The 23077-nt window shown below is 38.6% G+C and overlaps 1 protein-coding gene across 1 annotated transcript in view; it reads right to left on the bottom strand.

Moving 5' to 3' along the window:
• The window catches only part of LOC109625363 (uncharacterized), a 103125-nt gene that overhangs the window by 45733 nt on the left and 34315 nt on the right, over positions 1-23077 (bottom strand). The window contains exons 8-9 of the mRNA XM_069522553.1: positions 18204-18327; positions 1426-1525 (exon numbers count right to left, since the gene is read on the bottom strand). Of these exons, the coding sequence (XP_069378654.1) occupies positions 1426-1525; positions 18204-18327 (224 nt within the window). The remainder of the gene's footprint in view (positions 1-1425; positions 1526-18203; positions 18328-23077) is intronic.

Raw genomic sequence — 23077 nt, forward strand, 5'->3', positions numbered from 1 at the left:
TACAACAATGGATCCTATTAAAACAAGAACATCCTGCATAGACAGACTGTCCAGGCGCTGCACAGGGCTCTCGCTGCTCATTTCCCGTTTTAATAACATCACGTTATTAGCTATGTAACCTCACCCATACTATCAGATGATGAATATATATTTCCATCATGGTCATGGATGCAGCCTGATTGCACAGAAGTACATCTTATCTCAAGCCATAGATGACAACAGACTGCTGTATGGCACGGAACAACGTTTAAAACTATCCAGACACATTTTAGCTCAGAATCAGAAGTCATCTCCGTACCTACTAACACACCTGAATACACCTGAACATTCACATACACTGGTCACGTGTGCCGGTGTTAACACGGAGCTGTTTGTCTACTGTGCAGAAAATATTGAGAGTGAGAAATAGAAATGATCAAAGTCAGACCAGAGGTTTCTTTTATTGGATCGACAATGAGGGGGAACTGTTGCTGACGTTATGGGTAGTAGAGACCTGTGTGATGACCCAGTCAGGAAGCAGATGTGGGTGACTGCATCGTCGTTTCCAAAGGTCTCCGCTTTTTGCCTGTCAATATTAAACTTACACATACGTGAATGCATCAGCAGCAAACCTTCACATCCCGTTCGCTTCCAATCTGAGAGACCTGGGGCGTGAATAAAACATTTGCTTTCTGTGGCGAAGCAAATCTCAGCATGGCTTCGCATGGAATTGGTGCACTTTGACCCACGATGTTCACTTCGCATTTGTGTATGTGTAACCGAGCGCTAACACGTGAACGTGGATTTTTTTAAATAAAATGGAAAAAGCTGCATTTCTGGAGCAGTGTGGATGGAAGGTGTAAAACATTGCAGACATTATGTGTTTTTAAACTAAAACTTCATACAAATTTCAATGTCACTTAAGTATGGATGGAGATGCAGGGATTCAGCATCTGAGGCATCTTCAACTTCCTGTTCATGAAAGCTACTGGATTCTGTTTCTGTTCACACACTACATATTCCCTCCCAAACAAACTTCAGTAAGACATGGCGCAATGATTTCCGGATGTGAAGCAGAATCTGAATCTAACAGCCCTGTAACTGGTTGCATTTCAAAAAGGTTTTTAGCTTTGTATTCAAAGCCTATGTTTTTCCACATTTCAGTAAATGATCCACTCTCCCTCTGCATTATCTAATGGAGCAGGGCATTTCGACCACTTTGGCTTCCTTGCTGCAGAATATCAACAAGTCAGTTTTCAAAATCTGGCAGCCAAGAGAGTTCATCAAAGACAGCCCTTACACATTCATGTTTAAACATGGGCCTTCAGTATTCTCTAGCAGCACACACAATGAACGAAGAATTAAAATGATGGTGATTCAGGAGACCATGAAGATGAAAAGGTGGAATAAGGTAAAAGTAGGAAGAAGAGATGGATTGATTCTCACCCAGCGCCACTGTGCCCATTAGGAAAGGTTTCCCCATCTGACTGAAGTCATTGCTGCTCTGAAGGCCGACCTCTGACCCCACTGCAAATGTCACGGCCACCTGAGACACACAAAGACACACACAGGCGTTCTGGGACAGGTCCTTTGAGATTCATTCTGTCAAGGTCAAGTTCAAGATGAAGGTGGAACAACATCAAAGTATCTGACTTGAAAGCAGGTAGATAAACTCCACACAAGTAAAAAAACCCACACAGTTAATGCCACAGAAAGCTTAAAGTTTTTACAATTTCATTTCTGATACTTTGGGTCATTTGTAAAATGCATCATTAATTGTATTTGCTAACTTTTTGGAATATAGTGCATAGAAAAAAGAGGTTATTCTGTTTGAATGAAAAGAAGAAAAGAATCTTCTTTTTTGTTTATTTCGTAGCCACTGTGATATGATCACAGTATCACTACCAGCAAAATGGTCTCATTGTATCACTGGAGGCCAAGACAGCATCCAATCCTGTAAGCCACTTCTTCTTTTTCTTCTGCAAACAAACCGGACCATGGTTCAGTTTGATCAGGACTGAGACCAACTCCTTTGGTCAGAAGAAATTGTGGTCCATTGGTCAGTAACAAAAATCTGAGGAACCTTCCCGCCCTGATATTTTGGTTCAGACTAAAATGAAAAGTCCAAAGGTCTGGGCCAAACAAGTTAGATGTGAAAGAGCCTTAATTTGTTTTGAAGACCAAAGTCCATATTAAAACTCTTCAGAACCATCAGTTATTAAACCAAGACCAGACACATGATGAAGTCAGTGTGACAGAACCATTTCCAGCTTTCATCATTATTTTTCTTTTCTTGTTTTAGATCTCATACTTTGTCTTATTCGATGTGTAAATTTGAGTAAATTTTTTACTCTTTGCTGAAAGAAAAAAAGCTTTTTCGGTATCTACTGCCGTAGTTCTTCTACAAGTACAATTGTCAGTGGGCTGGAAGAGAAGGGGTGTAAATTGAGAGGGACAACATCCAAAGACTGAAAGCTTCATTGAAACCACTCAGTGACACAGTGAGATCAGGACATGGTGCAACATTTAGGTAAATGTGTGTCTGCAGCCTGCCTGTGAGGCCAAAAAGAGAGAGTGAAGAGTGACCTTTGTGCATTTGTGCAACACAAACCATCTGTGGTCTGTTTGCTAATGGGCAAAAACAAATGTGAACACTGTGGAGATAAAGACAGCATTTTACAGCCACAGGCAGGAGATGAAGGTGAAGGAGGGAAAGATGAGAGTGGAGAGATGAGACCAGGCTGAGAAGAGGGAAAGCAATGAAGACAAGGTAACAGCACACAATTGAACAAAACAAAAATGAAGAGGAGTGAGAGAAAAGTGTGAGTGAGGAGGAGAAGGGGTGAAATCTGGTAAAAATTCTGTTTACCAACTGAAACTTTTTCAGATGGACTGAAAAATCAGAGACTGTGGGCTGGTTTCATGGAAAAGAAAGGACCACATTTTACATACACTTGTGCACACCCACACACAAGCACACACAATAAACCTGGCTGCACTGCCCTCGTCCAAGCGATTTGAACGCCCGCTCCAGGCTGCAATATTCCCCTGCTGTCACGGGAGCCCGCGGCATTAAAGGTTCAATGACAACTTTATTAGAGGTGAGGGTCTGGAGTCTTAACCAATTATAAAGCCTGAATAAATGTCACGCTAATTATTTCCAGAAAGCCGTGAAATTGTAGTCGATTCTCTGTGAATAATCTACCGGCCAACACAATTCCACACTTCAGTGCAGGGGATTCATTTAAAAAGTGTGTGTGTGTGTGTGTGTGTGTGTGTGTGTGTGTGTGTGTTCACCCAAATCTCTATGTATTGTTGTGATGGCCAAAGCATCATTCAAGCCAATTGCACAATTACTTAAGAGGGGTTTCATCAAGGTGTATGTATGTAATAGAGGAGAGGAAGATGAGATGAAGAGGGCAGGAGAGGGAGAGCAAGAGGAAGGAGAGGAGAAGCAGAGGAGAGGTGAATAAGAGATGAAGACAAAGAAGAAACGGAGGAAAGGGTAGAGAAGATGAGTGGAGAGGAAGAGGGCCGGAGAGGGAGAGAAAAGGAGAGGAGAGAGGATGAGAAAAGAGGAGGAGGTAAGAAGAGGAGAGGGAAAGGTGAGGGAGAGGAAACAATAGGATAATATGGGAGTAGCAGGTGTTTGTTCTTTATTCTTCTGTTTGCTTTTTGTAGTTTCCTGTCAACCACAAGGGAGAAGACAGGATATGAGAGGGAGATATGGCTGAAGGTTGTACAGTCACACAAGTTAAACTTCCATAAAATGTGTTACATGGAGATTATGAACATGATGACAAGCTTGCAACAGATGGTCCGGGTCAAAGTGAGCAAAACATCGGAGACATCCTGATCTTTTTGTGGTCAATCTGTAGTTCTGATGATATCATGTATATACATATTTATACACACATACACACACACACACACACACACACATATATATATATATATATATATATATATATATATATATATATATACACACTATATATATATTGTTCAAGTGCTCTACTTATTTGATGCAATAAAAACCGTGGTGAAATCCATATTCCAGATATTTGGATAGTGGGAACATGTCCATCTTTATATACAGTCTGTGGTATGTGTGAGTGCTCTGTAAGTGTCCTTAAAGACAAACAAACAGCCAGTGTCTGTCTGAAACCATTTGGTGCTTCAATTGGCCTTTATCTCACAAATATTAATCCTAATCAATAAAGCTGCCCTCAGGGGCTACTTACAGCCCCCACTTAACACACACACACACACACACACACAGACAAATTCCCTCCATAGACCTCCTACAAACTCTTAATTAAATCCTGCTCAAAATATCAGTCAACTTCCTAAGTTGTTTACTGCCAAGGTTTCACATTCACTTTTCATAGTTGCCTTAAAAGAAAAAAGCTAGACGCACCAATGCAAGTTTGACTTTCTCAAAGTGTTTTTCACAGTGAAGAAACATCTCCCTGAGGCCATTGTTTGGAAATTGGAATAAATTAGGGATGGCTTTATTTTGGATTATGCTCCTCTGAAGGGAGGAAATCAAAGAGGCCACAGTCGTGATTTTCTTTTGAGAAAATTTGGGGAAAACTGCTGAAAAATCCATTTCCACTTATTTTCTACTTTTAATGTGAAAAATATTTTTTATACTTTTATACTTATTAATTACAATGACCATTATAATCATCAAAATCATATTTCTCGTATCATGTAACTGGAGAAGTAATCCTGTTGTTTGCAAATGAATCACTAGTAATATTAATGTGATACTGCACAAGTTTGATCTGTAATATATTATATACATATAACTGTTCTTTGCTGAAAACCAATAATGTTGGTTTTAATACCACATTTATTACTTAATTTGTATGTTAAAATCTTTATTTATGGATTAGACATGGCTCGGAACATCTCCCAGTGTCTTACATCCACTTGGGCTCTGCAGGGACAATGCTTACAATTCTTATATGAAGAGGATTACACCCTCTAATCAAAGGTGTGAGACCCTCGCCACCATTGACCACTAGTGAGCAGGAATCTGAATACCTGCAAACATTTTCAAATCTACTTTGAAACTAAACCACCACATCGTCTTCCATTCAGACGTCCTTCATCCTCTCCTGTCACACACACACAGACAGCCACACATTTTTAACATTGAAAGAAAACATTGTGTTTAAACAAGCAGCCAGTTTACACCCTTGTCTAGAGTGTTACCTTTGTCATCAGGAGACTCTTGAAGGCAACAAGTGGACATGTCTCACTAACATCTGTGTGGAGGTGGCTCAGAGAACCTTCACGTGAACCAGGGAGAGGTGATTGGCACAGCTGAGACTACTTGGCCATTTGTAAGCAAGTTTTTTCGATTTTAAGGTGAATGATTTTCAAAAAATGTTACTGAATTTGCTTCATTACTGTTTATGTGTTTGGCTTCTATATAGTGTGAATTATCTACTCAACTGGTTTTATTTGTTCATGCAGTACATGTCAACTACTTCAGAGGTCTAATAGACGTTCTCCAGACCCAATATTATAACTTATCAAAATAAAAGCACTGGAATTTCACTCAATACAACAAATTCTGTAAAAAAAAAAAAAGAACATTGTGCTTTTACTTTGTAGACACATTGCGTAAGAGGAAGTGATTCTTTGAATGATGTTGCCTAAATGAAAATCAGCACCCACAACACCTGGGAATGTCTGTCACAGTCCAATAGGATTAAATATAAATGATCCATTCTCGTTATCAAAAATCATCTGGTGGGATAGAGGTTATTGCTGACGGGCAGCCAGTTGCTGACTGCTTCCGTAATTTAAATGACATGAAAGAAGACATGTTCAATTTGGTCCGCAGAATGGCTCTTAAGCCACGCCCCCACAGACTATAAGGCACCGCTTGCCTGTTTATTCAATTTTAATTAATATTGAATGAATCTTGTATTTGACACTGCACATCATCTGGCAACAAAGAGTAGATATTTCAAGTGTGAAGCATATAAGATGACATTTGTGAAATTAGACATTGGATTATCACAAATGTTAATTTGTCTGTTTTCTAATTAGTTATTATTAATTGATGCTATTAAAATGAGGTGAAAAGTCTTTAAATCTCCTATGTCTTTTGTACTAAGATGAAACAGAAAGCACTGTCTTTCTAAATTATATTAAAGAGCTGGCTGTAAAAATCATAATGTGTTTGGGAATAGGGATAGATCGATCATGTACTCTTTCAGAATAATAATAGAAAATGCATTTCTAACCCTCAACACAGGTGTCCCAGCTGGCTGAAAGCCTCATTTTGACTGGCTGTTTTGGGAAATGGCTCTTGGTGGTATTCAGCATAGTCAGCAGCTTCTCAAAGCATATAACTGAACATAACTTTAATGTCACGCTCAAAACATAAAGGACAAGGGGAGATGTTTCGAGGTAGCATTTTTGTCATTTTGAATTGAAGACTAGGCTAGTGCAATTTTAAAAATAGCAATAAAAAAAAGTCCATCGCAATATTTCCCTCTGAGGAAGAATGATCACAGAGCCTGATGTACAGTAAGTTGGTGAAATGTTATTGAACTGAGCCATTTTGGTCCTTGGTGCTGGGGGAAAGAACAACACAGCTGGTTGGAAGTTTCCAATTCTGGCGAATGTGGCACATTGTAAATGGTTTGTATTTATATAGCGCTTTTCTAGTCCTGATAACCACTCAAAGCTCTTAACAGTAGAGTTTGCCATTCACACACACATTCATACATACATACAGTGCATCTATTAGCAGCACTTTTTGGTTCAGCATCTTGCCCAAGGACACTTCGGCATGCATGTGGGGAAGACGACCGCTCCACCCCTCAACCACAGCCGCCCAATGTGTGAAGCAGCCATCTCAGCAAATCAAACTCCACTATCAAAGTCCTCTAATGGCACAAACAAAGACGTGAAATCAGCCTCATTCCAGTAGTGTAGAATTGGAGAACCCTGTAATAACATTAGCTTGAAGCCCTGATACCACGAGCAGACAGAAAATGATGAGGAAACTGCTGACAACGGGCAATGACATCTACTGTGCTGAGAAAATAGAAGAGCATCTGACCAAAAGTGAAGTGTGGGATTATCCAGGTGGAGGAGAGGCCTGCCAGCTCTTCTTTTGCTTTTATATAATGAATAGTTTTATTGCCATATGATGCAGGTCATAAATACAGGTGGATCAGTGGGTGCTTTCCCAGTAAAAATAGCAAAAAATGGCAATAAAATAATCTTTTAAAAACATTTTATGTCTGCAATATTGGCCTTGATATTTACAGTGGTCACTGTCTGAAGGTCATACTTTACCCACCCTTTTATTTGCCATGACATCACTTATTAAAACCCTTCCCCCCTTTTTTTCTACCCCCCTCTATCTTGGCAGCTCAGGGGCCTGGAAACTGCTGTTTTCCTTCAAAGTATACCAAGATAGAAACATTAATATTTCAGCCATAAAGAGAAAAATCACATTTGCTGGGCCATAAATGGCTGGTGCTTGACGATGGTGTGTTTTATTCTGGTGCAGTCGGCCTTGCCTGACCGGCTCTCTCTCATATTGATGCAGAGTGGAGGGAATGGCTCTCGGTGCCCTGCTCCACAACTGAGGCTCTAAATCTTTGCACCTACCCCGTTTGGGACTTAGCTCGAGGACACATTTCTTTCACACTGCGTACGTGTCTGTTTGTATAATTGTGTGTATGCGGACACAAGTGAGTTTCTGTGTAAATGTCTCCATCTACAGGACGTAGATGAAAAAACAACCACCCCAAAGCAATACAAATTAGCAACTGCTTATTGTTTGGGTGTTTTGATGCTTTACCTTGTTTTAAAACTCTAGGCTTCAGAAAAGACAACACCATATCCAAGACCTCTGTAGGACAGCTTTTATCGTGTTTTACTGTGTGTGTGTGCTATCAATGCAATCTAAAATCAATCTGTCCAATTTCTCTATTGTTCGTCAAGGACAGCAGATCCTTCAGGGAGTCATAAAGGTTCCACTGGCTGCCTCCTGCCCTGGGGGGATGAAGTCATTGATCTGATGTTGGCGTGTGAAGTGGGTGGGGGGGTGTCTGAGCCCCTAAAGCCCCAGCATCTATTCATTCATCCCCACTGTGGCACTTCAGGACGAAGCACTGGCATCAGTGTACATTGTAAGTTTATCACATTTGAGCAGCGAATGATGAAAATCAGGCACAACTTGCACTATGTCATATTCAGTGTCAACTGCTGTATTCTAATATTATCCAGGTACAAATGCTCATATTTAAATGTACTCCCTGTTGTGCTATTATGCTATGACTGGCTGATGTGACTCAGCAGAGCTGCTGTTGTTTGTCTGTCTCACACAATGTTGAAGACATACACCCGAGACAGGTTGTGAATTACAGGATAAGTCCATGGTGCATATTACATCATACATATTACAGAGCATCTAAGTTTCACATCAATAAAATCCAATTGCCGGAGCGGGGCACTGATAGAGGGCAATGACAAGATAAGACAAGTAATTAAATTCATGAGAAATTAAATGAGATGTATAAATAACTCTCCCAAAGCTGAATAAATAAGGAACCAATTAAATCAATAATTAAGTAACAAAAAAATCAGTCCAAGTACTTCAAGTGAGAAAAACACTTATTTACGAATGTAAAAAATCTATTGAGTCTCTTATGCTCAGAAGAGACTCAATAATTGAGCATTGAAGTCAAAATATCTCAGAAAGTCAGAACCAAACAAGTACATCAGTGAAGTTTTGAACCCTAAACCTTATGTATATGTCTCAAAGAATTCAAAAAAACAAAAACTCTGTTTCACGGTTTAGTTTGGGTAGTGAACGAGTTCGGTTTTCACATTGTAACATGTCGTATTTCATTTTTTTGGGCTATTTTCTCCTTCTTTCTAAATACGAGAAAACAGTATATACAGTGGATATAAAAAGTCTTCACACCCTTGTTAAAATGCCAGGTTGTCGTGTGTTAAAAATTAGACCAAGATAAATTATGCCAGAACTTTTTCCACCTTTACTGTGACCTATGACCTAAGATAATGTAGTTGCATTAGTTTCCACACCATCTTATAATTGGGGTTATGGCTGTGTCACATTCATACTCATATTAAATAGCTGTCAGTACAAACCTGCATCAATTAAAGAGACTGGGATAAACCCCGGATAAAGTTGACTTGTTCTGGTTGGATTTTGCTGACATTAACTTAGTTGCATGCCATGGTCTGAAAAGAGCATGGCATTGCTGAAAGGTATCAGGAGAAGGGTACAACGTAATTTCCAAGGCATTAGATATACTATGGAACACAGTGAAGACGCTCATCAACAAGTGGAGAAAATATGGCACGGATGTGACATTACCAAGAACTGGAACTTTCTCCGAAATTGATGAAAAGACAAGAAGACGACTGGTCCTTGAGGCTTCCAAGAGGCATACATCACAACAACCATCTATTTTAACAGGGGTGTGGAGACCTTTTTATATCCACTGTAATGCATGATGTTGGAATTCTAATGTTCTTTCTGCATTCTGAGCCAATTTGAGACATCAAGTTTTAAAGTTTTTCTCTATAAGTATTGTTAATATAAATCCTATCACATTTTAAGTAGCGTGGAGACAATTATTGCTTGGAATTATTATTTATTTGAATGATTTGAGGCTTAAACACGACAAAGGGGTTTTCTTGAAAAGTGTAGAGTTTAGTCCAACATTATTTTTAATACATAAAACCAATGCATTAAACGTATTACCTAATGGGACAAACACAAGAATTCAGCTAAACACACTAAAAGCATCTGCACAACAGAGATGTAGTGTTTGTATTGTATTTTTCTTTAAAAATTGGTGAAATCTGCCACGGTTTAACATCTCTGAAATAACAAAAGCATCTCATTTAAATCAATTAGGAAATTCAATTTATTTAATGGTACAACTAAACTACTCATAATAAACAAAACTCGTCGCCGCTTTTTTTCCAAGGGCCACAAGTAATGCAATTTAAGGCCAATCTCTATAGTTTCTACAGTATTTCACCTGGATTCTGAGGGCCAAAATTAATTCAATTCAATTCAATTCAATTTTATTTATATAGCGCCAATTCATAATTTACATTATCTCAAGGCACTTTACATTTAAAGGTCAAGACCTTAAAACAATATTAACATAGAGAAACCCAACAGTTCCCACAATGAGCAAGCACAGGCGACTGTGGAGAGGAAAAACTCCCTCAGTTTATATTTCAAAGTTGCTGCAGTTCCCCAAATATTAAACTAACACTAACACTAAAGTGTAGTTGCCCTATTCAAAGACATTTTTTATTTATATTATATATATATATATATAAAAATAGTGAATATGTATTTTTTTAAGTATGGAAGTTTTTTTCTTATTGTTTAGTTTTGTGCTGTTCTTATGTGGAAAACTCTGTTGTTCCTTCTAAAAGACCACAAACTACTTAACTACTGTCTGGTGTTACAGTAGTAAAGCCAAGGCTGGCTCCTACTCTGCCGGTGGGATATGACTTAATAACACTGACACTGATCTCTTCCGGTACTAATCCCTGCAGCACCAGCTCATCTGCCAGTATGTCAATGATTGAGCTAAACTGACGTGGTTTATAAACTGCAGAGGAACAAAGTTAGAGGGCACTCGGGGAAACGGAGAGCACTGTCCTCAGGGAGACTTTGTAATGAAAGAATTGTGACTGTCTTCAGCAACAAAAATGGCGAAGTCAAAGAGAGGCAAAACTGCGGAAAGCTGCGTAAGCACTTCATCCAGTGACTGGAATTTTTTTTTAATAAGTTAGGAACTCAGGTTTTGTAAAGATGGAGAGACTCACACATATAGCAGCATTTTCAGACACAGATAAATAACAAATGGCAAATAACACATTCAGGTGTTTAATAATTCAATATCAGCGAGGGTTATCATGTGTTTGATTATAAAGAGGTACTACAGGCTTTCCTATGCCTCACTAGGAATGTTAAAGTGAAAGGCATTAGAACTACAGCACATTAAACACAGATATTTCCCTGCATTGGCTGACTTAATTTTAATTTCTCTTGAAAAATAACCCTCCCTGGAATAGCTGGATGTGCTCTGATGATGTGTGTAACACCACATTATGTAATAACAACACATTATGTAATAAAACTCATAAATGTAATACATTTTCACTTCATATAGTAATAACACCTGCATTATGTAATAATCAGACACATTTTGTAATAAACAGCATGAACACAACATGTAATTCATTTCTCCACATTTTGTAATAAATTATTAAATAATAATAATAATAATGTGGTGCATTATGTAATAACCAACCGAACTGGTCCTCTCCTCTACTGGCTTTGACATTTGGAAAACAAGAAAAGAAAAGGTAATTAATATATTTCACCATAAAACATTTTTTTGCTCATCTTATCTTGTCTTACATGGTGCTTGCAAATGTACTGGTATGAAGGCTATGGTAGGAAACTACATCGAGTAACTAGCCTACTATATATAAACTATAAATACACTAGGGAGTTCAGTGAGTCCCCTGAACCAACTCAACTGCTATGGATGGGGGAGGAAAGAGACCAATCCTACTTATATAGAGTAAGTCTACCTGCAACATCATCTGTTTGTATAGAACACCTTTTGGTTGCAGTTTGCAAAAGTCACTATGGAAGGCATCATGTTGTAAGGGATGTGAATAAAATGTTATTAATCTTCAAAGCAGGATTACTGACAGGAAAATAGTGTTTTCACTCAAGTGGTTACAACCATATGTGTTCATTGGAATAGTAGTTACCAGGCATATTCAATCATAGCTTGTTTGAAGTAATAAAATAAAAAACTGTTGTTCAAAAATGTTCATCCATATTGTTGACAAGCAGTTTTATATTGGAAATTCAAAGAATAAAGAACATGAAATTATGTACTGTTCCATATTGGGGGTTTTTGTGCAACCATTTTCTGCACTCAATTTTCAAAAGCCTCATTGCATAATGGCTTAATGGAGTGAGTGTGTGTGTGTCTGTCTGTGTGTGACTACAGTGACACTTATTAACCAATGAAATACTAATCTACTGAACAAATAGTATGTTTTTTAATTAATTTGAGTCATTATGATTCATGCTAGAATGCATAAAATAATTGTTACAGTGTTATAAGAAACTGAATGAAGTGATCCATTTTGGTTGGTTATTACATAGGATGCACCATTATCACATTTCTGTAACAACAAAAAAAAAAAAAAGGGACAGCCATTCATTTTGTGATAACTACTGCATTATGTAATAATTTATTACAAAATGCAGAGACATTTATTACATATTGTGTTCATGCAGTTTATTACAAAATGAGTCAGATTATTACATAATGCGGGTATTATGACATAATGAAGTGAAAGTGAATCAGATTTCACAACCATTACATAATGTGTTGTTATTACACAATATGGTGCTACAAGGTGTCTAACGAAGATCGTAGTTAAAGAGAAGAGATTTATACAACGTGTATATAGAATTTATACAGTTTTCTGGATATAAGGCTATCTTCATGGAATGTAGGGAAAATAAATTTACATTCTATATTTTTAAACCATATTTTACTTTCTTAAAGTGTGCTGAATTTAAAATTCTGACCGAACATCACACACTTTATTGAACAAGCACTGGGCTGTTGCATTGTAACTAAGTAACACATCCTGTCCTGAAACACCCACACTGACTGAGCAATGACCACACATGTGCAATTCTGACGTTGAATGCAGTTGAAACTGTATTATGATTGCCAGGCTACACAAAATCAGCCCAGTAATAGCCCAACCTGGAAGACATAGGCTGTCTGTTAATTTCCCAAAGGATCAATGGACATCAGGCACAACAATGTGTGATTGTGTCATCACGGACAACAACTGGATGACGCCGCGGCTAAGACCCCTCACAATGTACTAAGAGAACTAGCATGTCTCACCTCTGTGGTGAGCACTCAAATCGACAGGGGTAAAAACATAACCTCCTTGGCGAAAGTAAAAGAAGGACTACTAAACACAAAAACCAGACTGGAAAAAAGAGTTATCTGTTGAAATATGTCATCACCACTATGTGCAGATGGTTCAAAATACTTGTTACTGGAGCTGAATGAACACTGAAGTATTCATATTGGTCGGGAAGTGTTCTCTTCTTAATGCAGTTTCACAGCAAAGAGAGGAAAGGTCAAATCCACAGCATGACGCTCTCAATGTACATACAAGAATGACATGAGAGCATTATATAAAGATAAATATCAATAAAATATTAAAATATGAATTTCCTTTACTTGATTTGTAAAATAACATTACAACATATATAACATATTACAAAGTCTTGGGCCAAAATATAACACAGTCTATATCTTCCACATGCCAGCAGTGAGTGTAGCAGCTCTCTTGTACAACTCTTGGAGGTTGTGTACCCTCGTGGGACGTGATGGTGTTGAATGTACAAGCCTAAATACTTCATGAGCTCCTGTTGAGTGGCTCACACTCCCTGATGTCGGCAAGAACTGACCTGGAAGAGCCCAAAACCACCACACACACACACACAGTGGGAGCTCAATAAGCACCACAACTTCTGCATGAGGCGAAAAATGTGTGCCACCACTCCCATCCATTTTGCCAGCATGACCTCATGCAGATACACAGCAGTCACGGGGGACATAAAATCCATCAAAAACTGCCTAAGGATATCCACTTTCACCGAGTGAATAAAGACAAAGTTGAAGAGTCTATAAAGCGTGAAGGTGAAAGACTCTTGAAACACTTATTTCGTTTTTGTAACCAAACAGAAAGGGGGAGAACATAGGACACAATAAATCATATTGTGTGTCCAGAATGAAGGTAATGGACAATAACACTATTTGTTCCCCCCATCATGCTCTGTGCTTCAGCATATTCAATTTACAATAATGGACATTAGAATGTAAAGTATCGGCTTTAATTCAAATAGCTTTACAACAATATATAAAGATGCAGCTCTTTGAAAGGCTACAGCTTCAAAAGTAATTGGACAGTTGGTGATAAAATGTGTGTCGTTTCAGTTTTAGTTCATGCAAGAGTTGCCATTTAGGTTCATGTTCTTGATCAATATGGGAATTATATAACCATGAAAGTCAAGACGATGATAATGAGGCTCAGGAAAAAGAAACCAAAGGTATCGAAGATAGTGTAAAACTCAACAGTTCTTAAAAGGCAAGTGTGTACATTGAGTCTAGAAAATAGCAAATAAATAACAGAAAATCATTTACATGATGATGGAAAATACCATCAAGATGCACATGTTCCTTTGTGAGTGATCAATAGAAGACTTCATGATACAGCATAAAAACCCTGGTCTTCCATCCACTCGTCGCCAGATTCAGATCAGTACTGGCTCCAGTTCTGCTGATAACTCTGTACTTTGCCAGCTTGCTTCTACCCTGTATATATTTAGTTTGCCTGATCATCGTATGCCTGTAGGTTCATTCATCTGTGCTTACACCCAATCAGAGACCAGCTTCCCATTTCCAGCCTCTCACCTCTCGATCACTAGGTCGGAGTCCACAGGGCCTCATCTACAGCAATGCAGAAACTTCCTGAAACCATAACCCATAAAACTGATGAGAATCCTCTAATTAAAACTTTTATTTAACTGTGAGTCGTTGTCTGAGTTGTGCATTTGGGTTCAGTTCCTGCTCCGATGGTCACATGTGTACATGTCCAATTACTTGAACTTCAGGCAGTATGTGTGGTTAGGGCTGTATCTCCACTCCCTTTAAGGAGAATGCGCACCGTGCAACACTGTTGTGTCATTTTGGTGAGGGCTGGCCACGTTGAATGAGTGCACAAGCTTCTCTTTCTTTGTCGTTCACATTTTAGAGAACGTAATAATATTGTACACATTAATGATGTATGATGTGCATTTCACCCACCCAAACCAATCCGCTATTAATCAGAAATGTTTTTTACGACCATACACACCCAACCCGTGAATTAACCATGAGTCCGCGGGTATAGCTGCAATCCATGATAACTAATCCCCACACAATTTGTCTCTATATTGACGTCAACCTTCTCAGGATAAAGCTGAGACTTATCACTTCAATGTCTTAACTAGTGTTTTATTTCAGATTGAATATCCTCAAGCACAAAGCCTGAAAAACTAAATGAGCAGCTGTCCAATAGTTTAGAGCTTTGACTGCGAACATTTTGTGGAGCAGAATTTAACACGCGAACAATGCAGCAGGAGTTTCTCCGATTAGATGCGTTCACAACAAAACAGAAATCTCCGGAGCGTTCCGGTGAGGGGTGATGCAGCAGGGAGAGGCAAGAAGTAAAGTTCAAACTCCACTGTGGAGATCGCGTGTAGTTGTTTACAGTACATCGACACCAGTGTTGGCCTTTATAACCAAGAGCTCTTTTGAAATCCTTCGTGACTGTCTCATAAAGGTTCAGTTTGTAGATTTTAGTGACATCTAGTGGTGAAGCGTCATGTTGCAGCTGAATACCCCTCACCTCAGCCTCCCCTTCCAAACATGAAAGAGAACCTGTGGAAACCTTCAGCTGAGGTGTTTAGTTTGTGTAGTTTGGTTACTGTAAAATATATAGCAGCCTCAATAGAGAGGACCAGCTCCTGATGTAAATATAAAGTATTTCAGGCCCATTCTAGAGTAAATAAAATAACTATTTGTACAAAAGATACATTTCACCTAAATCCTAAACACTAAACAACCTTCAAGTGTATAGCACATCCTTTTCATCCTGAGATGTGTCTGTCGCATGTTAGATACTTCATCAATACACTAACTCGCTACCGATGAATCCTCCTGAGGATCTCCTGCAAATTTCTCACATGGACTCATTAAAACATTCTCCAGAGTTGCCATGTAAAGTGCTATAGTAACAGCCTGCTATCGTTACTCATTAGCAGTTCAAGCCATTTAATCTCAGGAGTGTTTGAATATGCAAATCATTTATGCAGCACTTTTCTAGTCTCAACCACCCAAACTTCTTTACACTACCACATTCATAGAGCACATGTATACTTGTATATAAGGCACTTTTTGTCCCTGACATATCACATTCAATGCACAATCACGTCTTCAACATGAGGAATCAAACCATCGACCGTCCAATCAGGGGACAACCCACTCTTTCAAACAGCAGCAACCCCAATACTACTGAATGCTCTTGAATACCATTGTCCATTGTATGTGAAAGAGATCCATGACATGCATGTGCACAGGTAAGAATCAAATTACAAATCTCCACTTGTTATTTACTGCTGTGTTGCATCAGTTATAAAAAAATCATTTATAAAAAAAAAAAAAAGAAAAGGTTTAATCTCACTTTCCACACTGTGTCAGAGTAGTGGACAAAGCTGATACAAAAGCAAATTAAATAAGAAAAAAATATGACATTGAGAATGTTATTGTTTTCTCACAAGTCTAGAAACTCCAATAAGAAGTTTAATCTCTGCTGCATGTCTCTTTCTCTCCTTTTGTTTTTCTTCCTACAGAATCACCACCTCTCCTCCCTTGGCTGCTTTGTCTTTGTGTTTTGTATTGAAGCAGATGATAACACATGTATATTTAATTCCCTTTAATCGGACGGTTGCTTAATTCATTTATAGTATCTCTGGACACATTCCATTAATCTTAACCAGGATGGAAAGCAACACACCCTCTACCTAATAGATGTAATAGCTGTTATAATGAGGGTGTTAGTTCAGGAATAGAATGCTGATATACTCCTCTTTAATTATGAAAGGCTGCATGGCCATATATCTGTATTTGCTCCAACTTTTAAGGGATTAACTGAATATGGGATTTGTGCACGTTTGATTAAAATGGGCCACCATACACAGCTACAGTCACATCAACATGCTGTATGTAAAGTTTAAATTTATAATGGTGAAATGCATCATTATACCAATGATCAGTCACTTCACTATTTAACACCGATATAAAATTTGACAAAAAAAAATTAAACTGTATATCGCAAATATAGCATTAAACACTTGATACCTCTACTTTAAAATGTGTTTGCAAACAGTACATAACCACATGAAAGTGCAGGTGCACCCAAGACACATGGATGGATTGTAATCTGATCAGTCAGACCAGCTCATGGTGGTCAAGGACACACATTGTGACGAAATTGAAGGCAAGTGACAATTCAATTAAATTGACAATACACATACAACAAATACCCTGGCAGTTATATGAAATTGCGCAACTGTTCCAAACCAGCATCAGTATCAGCAGCTAAGCAGCTAGCAGCCGTTAACCAGCAAACACAGAAAGTAGACCCTTCCTCATTCTTCAATATGGACGTTATAAAGTGAAGATGAGACCAATATCTTATCTTTTTTTTTCATCTGTTGGACACATGTTTCATCAGTACCATTTATAAATGAAATCTGATTAAAATCATGACATGTTTGAAAGTAAAGTGTAACACCCACATCCTGGCGATGCTGATATTCCGCAAAAAAAATAGACTTTCTGAAGTACAGATTTTCAAAAACTTTGGTTTCTGTACATGTAAAATTGAGTGTTTGGGAGACAATGATGTCATAGCTTACTTTTGTAATTTATGTAATGAGCATGCAGCAGAAACAACAATGGCGGCTATATAGGCTACTGGTTTCTCTTTGCTTGATTAGCACTGATGGGTCTAGTTACAAGTTTGCAACTAAATCTATTGTTACCCCACCACATCACCGACACTCATGGGTACCTGCCTTGCCCAGTAGAACTAGAATTCCTCTTTTGGAATTTGAAGGATGGTTGATTTAGACTTAATCGCCACCTACTGGCCCGGCAGGCTTGTTAGAGCATTTGCAGTCGTTTTTGTGTTCTCGTCTGGACGGAGATATTGTTTTTAAAACACATTAGTGTAAACAAGGCCATCGATACTCCTGTCATAATTCATCCATACTGAATTAAGTCAATATGATTGTCAGTTGTAGAAGACCGGATGCAGCTCTGTCCCTTTTATACAGTGAGTAATCCATTTAATACTGATCATAACTGTCACTGACATTTCTACATCATCAAGTTTTCTTCAAGATAAAAACAACAGATGCTGCTCTGAAAACTCTTTGATTCATTATTGTGGATGCAGAATAATTACACAGGCAAATATAGAAAAAAAATAAAATGATAACGATAAAGTCAAATGATATTTACCGTGACAATGAGCAGGATTCCTTTCAGCAGGGTCAGCACGGATGTGATTGGCTGGATGACTGTGTGTCCCAGTAGTATAGCAAGAGTCAAGATCCAGGTGAAGGCCGGAATCACATATATGTGACTGTGGAGGAAACACACAGACAAGTCACACACGTGAATGAACACTCTGCTCTGTCGTGATCCACAAACACATCACCAGAGGAACACGGCTGAGACCTTTCCAAATGTACAGGATGACACAAAGACTCCAACAAACAAACAATGATTATGATGTGACTGCAACAAATACACACAGGCAGTCCGCATACATCTTTGAGAAATGAGAAAAATAAAGCAAGGAACACCTGTGGGTGCCAAGTGTGAGCCCCCACATCCGCAAAAACACCTGCCTCCCATTAACCGGGACAACATTTGGTGTGTTCACTGAAAGGCCTGAAAACACAATATGTTTGCGTGGAAGGCAATGCAAGACTGTTCACACACTCACAGGTGAAGACAAACTGAGATTCACAGTCAGAAGGAAGAGGAAGCATGTTGATTCAGTAATATTCTATTTCCAATTATCACCAAGTTCATTAGACAAATACTGTATGTTTTTCACTCCATTTGATTTTTCGGATGCCTAAAGTCACCTTTATCTCCGCAGTTTAAGATGCAACATAAAAGATATGCGATCAGCTTAGATGAAATGATGTGATCTTGTAGTAGAGATGTTTTGAAACTGAATGAATTAGTAAGTCAGCTCAACCTCAGCCAGCCATTAAAGCCATTACGCTCCTTATACATTAAAGCTAAGAGTTGGTAAGACTGGAGAAGCTAGCAAGAGCAGGCTAGATTTTGAAAGTATGCCACCGATACATCCCAACCCTTCCCACCGGCCTAAGCGTCTTATAACTTCTGATTAGTGTTGGTGGTTAGTGCTAACATGTAAAGTAAGCGCAGGTCAGCGGGGCAGTGAGGAGGGACAACATGCAGCAGGGTGATATGGCCAGGAAGGTCGTGGAAACCCAACAGTTTGTGAATACACACTTTGGGGGACACTATTAACCTATTTAACTGACATGACTAAAATTAGGTGGGTTAGAGGTTAGAAATGTCAGTTTCGATACATTTTCAGTTAATTGCCCAACTCTAGCTCCTTATCATTCCTGTGTCCATATTGTGGTGGCTGTGATTCTGGTGCGCGACAAACCAGATATTTGCAGAAGGGCGAGATTAAACTCTACCTTTGTTCTGTCGATCCTGCAGATGCAACAGTAACAAAGCTAAAGTCTCAGACTTTGTGTTCCCACCTTATCGTCCTAGAGTCAAGTTTCTGTTTGCAGCACCTGGTTGAACAGATGAAGCCCCATATTTTTTGACTTGTCCTTGTACAAGTGTGTCCTCTTCTACAATGAATATAAACATTTCTTACAATCCATGCAGCTTTACTGCAGGGAAAAGATTTACTGGGCAAATTCTACTTTGCTTTAAAAGTGCACTTGAAGTTCTTTTTTTTTTACTGGGCATATTATTACAATATATCTTACAAACGAAAATTATCTTATTGTAAGATGATAGAATAATAATTAGGTGCACTGGCTGAATGTGTATGTGAATGGGTGAATGGTCTGTAAAACGCTTTGAATGGTCATCAAGACTAGAAACGTGCAATATAAATACAGACCATTTACCATTTTACTCATGGTTAATGGGTAAAGATAGTGTTTTAATCTTCTCATGTTCCAGGTTTTATAGAAAATGAGCACTTTTAATACCTAAAACCCAAAATTAAGACACCATCATCTGGTCCCTTGGTTGAGACTGAATCCTCAGTAATGCATTAAACCTTGCAGCGCTCAGTGGGGTTTGTTTCCAAGACACCCACTATTTTATAAGTGTGGGACTGAGAAAAGATTTTTTGTGCAGTAACCTATCGATCGCTGCCCCTGGGGAGGAGGGAATACAGTGGTTTATCCAAAAGAGGCTTGCCCAAGGTTTTTCCACTCCAGTAACCCTGGACTCCTATTCCCACAACGTAACGCAGCAGCTCCCCTAGCTCTGACGGGCCGATGATGAGGCGCCCAGGCATGCCAGTGAAGCGGTCCTACCGAACCGCAGAGCGTGAATAATATTATCTAAGTATTTACTGGGCCATGACAAAGTAAATTAGTCCTGTTAACTGATAAAGGCAATTATAGGCTCGGGAGGGGGAAACAGAAGTGTGTATGTGTGCGCACTTCATTTACTTAAAAATACCATACAAGTTAGGCGAAAACACCAATAACGATAACACACTTCAGATTAAACAGAAGGATGGCATTTCAATTTTTTGGCTTGATATAACCTTATATTACCCTCATCTAAAAATACTGTTATCTATTTTAGGTAACACTTTAGTTTAGGGAACACAATATTAGTCATTAATACATAACTAATAAGGATATCTATTAGTGCTCAGTAAGGTTTTTATTAAGCATCTGCATACATGTATTAGGTCTTAATTGAACACATTCTTATTTTTGCTTAACAACTGGTTTATTCTTGGTAAATCCTTAGAAGGCCACTAGTTGGCCATGATCATAAGTTATTAGTATTTAGTATGGGTCAAAATAAAGAGGCTATAGACTCCTTATACACTGTCTTAATATACTACCATTGAGACAGAGTAGCAACATACTGCCACAATGTATTAGGAGTCTACTTTGATCCATACTATATATCAGCAACTTAACCTCAAGACTAACTAGCTGCTTATTCAGGGTTTGTCAAGAATAAATGACCTATTCAGTAAGAATAAGAAATTGTTAAATAAATACCTAATACATATGTAGAGATGCTTAATGCTGATCTTATTGATCATTAACACATACACTTATTACTCATGTCTTAGTGGCTAACATTGTGTTCCCTAAACTAAAGTGTTACCCTATTTTTAATTACATATACATGACTTATTGGTGCTGCATGCAGTAAAGCTGTGAGGTTTGCACACTCTCTGACACTGAAATTCTTGAATGCTAATTTAATAGTGGATACAATGAGCATGTTAGCAAAAGGAACACAAACTGCTGACAAAACCACTTTTCTGTTACGAGGAGTGGAATAACTGTCCCCTTCCAGCAAATGCATGTTTCGGCCCAAACGCAGTCTGATATTAACCCAGCTGAACTACTTCCTGGTAACACAAAGTAGAGACACCACAAAACCATCTAAGTGACAGATTATTGTTTGGATTAGTTACATATCAATACAAAATTGTCACTACAAATGTAATCACATTCCTGTAAAGAGTTACTGCCCAACACAGACAGTCAGTCTGTCAGTGTCAGTCAGGATTTTTGTGTTTATTAGGGGGATAACAATAATTATCATCACATAACAGGTTAAAAAAGTAAAAAGGTTCAACTTGTTCGTGAAACCCACTTTCAATTTGAATATCAAGGGGCATCATCAGGTTAGAATTATATTTTTAATAAAAGAAATGCAGGCGTGTTACGGTCTTATTAATTTTTTAATCAATAACTCTGCACTCTCCAATACCAGCAGGGAGTAACAGTAACAAATAAACACCACATACCAGCATGTATAGTGCATAGAGTGGTCATTAAACACTTTTTTGTGAAACATTATAAGATAAGTCTAAATGTATACACTGTATATAGGCAGGATATAAAGTGAAAAACAGCTATGGTCTGGCTTCAGTAGTGACTGAACGGTGTAGAGTGATTGTGCAGACGGGGCCTGACCCAAATACATCATCATGATGGAAATGTAAACTTTTAACATTTTATTACCTGGCCCTGGCTTATCAGGGCCACTCTACATTATTTTTCATGCAAGACAAGATGAACTGAAGTGGCTGACATTGTGCATACAGGGTTTTTTGTATGGATCATTAGCATACATTTTGAGTTGTGATATCTTTTTGAAAGATTGGTTGCACTTAACCTGACCCTTCTGTAACTCTTGGTGCAAGTCAGTGATGCCATAGAAATTACCCAGGGGGACCATGGCTTTTAGAACCATTAATTTACTGAAAAAATTGTCATATGTCTTGTTTATGAATATTTTATTTACATTTTTGGGATTTAGTTTGACTTTGGAGGGTCTTACTGACAAGAATGATGCAAATGAATATGTCCCAAACACAAGGTTTACAGTATGTACATCTACTTTACTGCAAAATCTGAGAGAACAATTAAGGAGGTCAGTGGGCAGCTAGAATAGGAGGAGATTTACAGCTCAAATCTGATCTGAGTGAGGTTCACATTCAACTTGATCAGCACACCAATTCTGCCAGCAAGCCTCAATATCCTTCCATTTCCATCCTTTTTTCAATTTATGTGTGGCAGCAGACTAAAAGTGTTCCAGCAAATATTTCCATCTCTTCTTAGGAGATTTTGAAGCATTTCAAGGACAGATGGGATATGTAATCCCAACAATGAGTTCTGGGTCAACCCAGGGTGTCTCCTCCAATCGAAGTCCACCAGGAGGCAAGTTTCTCAGATGTTTGATGCAATGGAGCAGTGGCTCTACTCTGAGCTCTATCCAAAGTGATTCACAAGCACTCGGATAAAATGGCCAAATATGAGCCGCAACAGCAACAGAGAAACGGGGGCCTATCCCTGGAGCCAGAGCTGGGAGGGGGGACTGCCAGTGAGCATCTGGGATCTGATGAACTAACAGGGATAGGCATCAGGGCCTACAGAAATATTTGAGTTCACCCTGTAATTCAGGAACAAATGGGTGCAGACTGATCTAAGGAGGATATAGACCAGCTCCAGTAATTGCTCCTAAAAGGTCAGCAAGACCTGGAAGAGCAGGCAGCTCACTTCAGACTGACTGCAGAAATAAGGGAAGGCTACATGATCTGGAATCCAGGATGAAGT

The sequence above is a fragment of the Paralichthys olivaceus genome, chromosome 3 (genome assembly GCF_024713975.1).
Source record: "Paralichthys olivaceus isolate ysfri-2021 chromosome 3, ASM2471397v2, whole genome shotgun sequence".
In the NCBI taxonomy this organism is placed as follows: Eukaryota; Metazoa; Chordata; class Actinopteri; order Pleuronectiformes; family Paralichthyidae; genus Paralichthys; species Paralichthys olivaceus.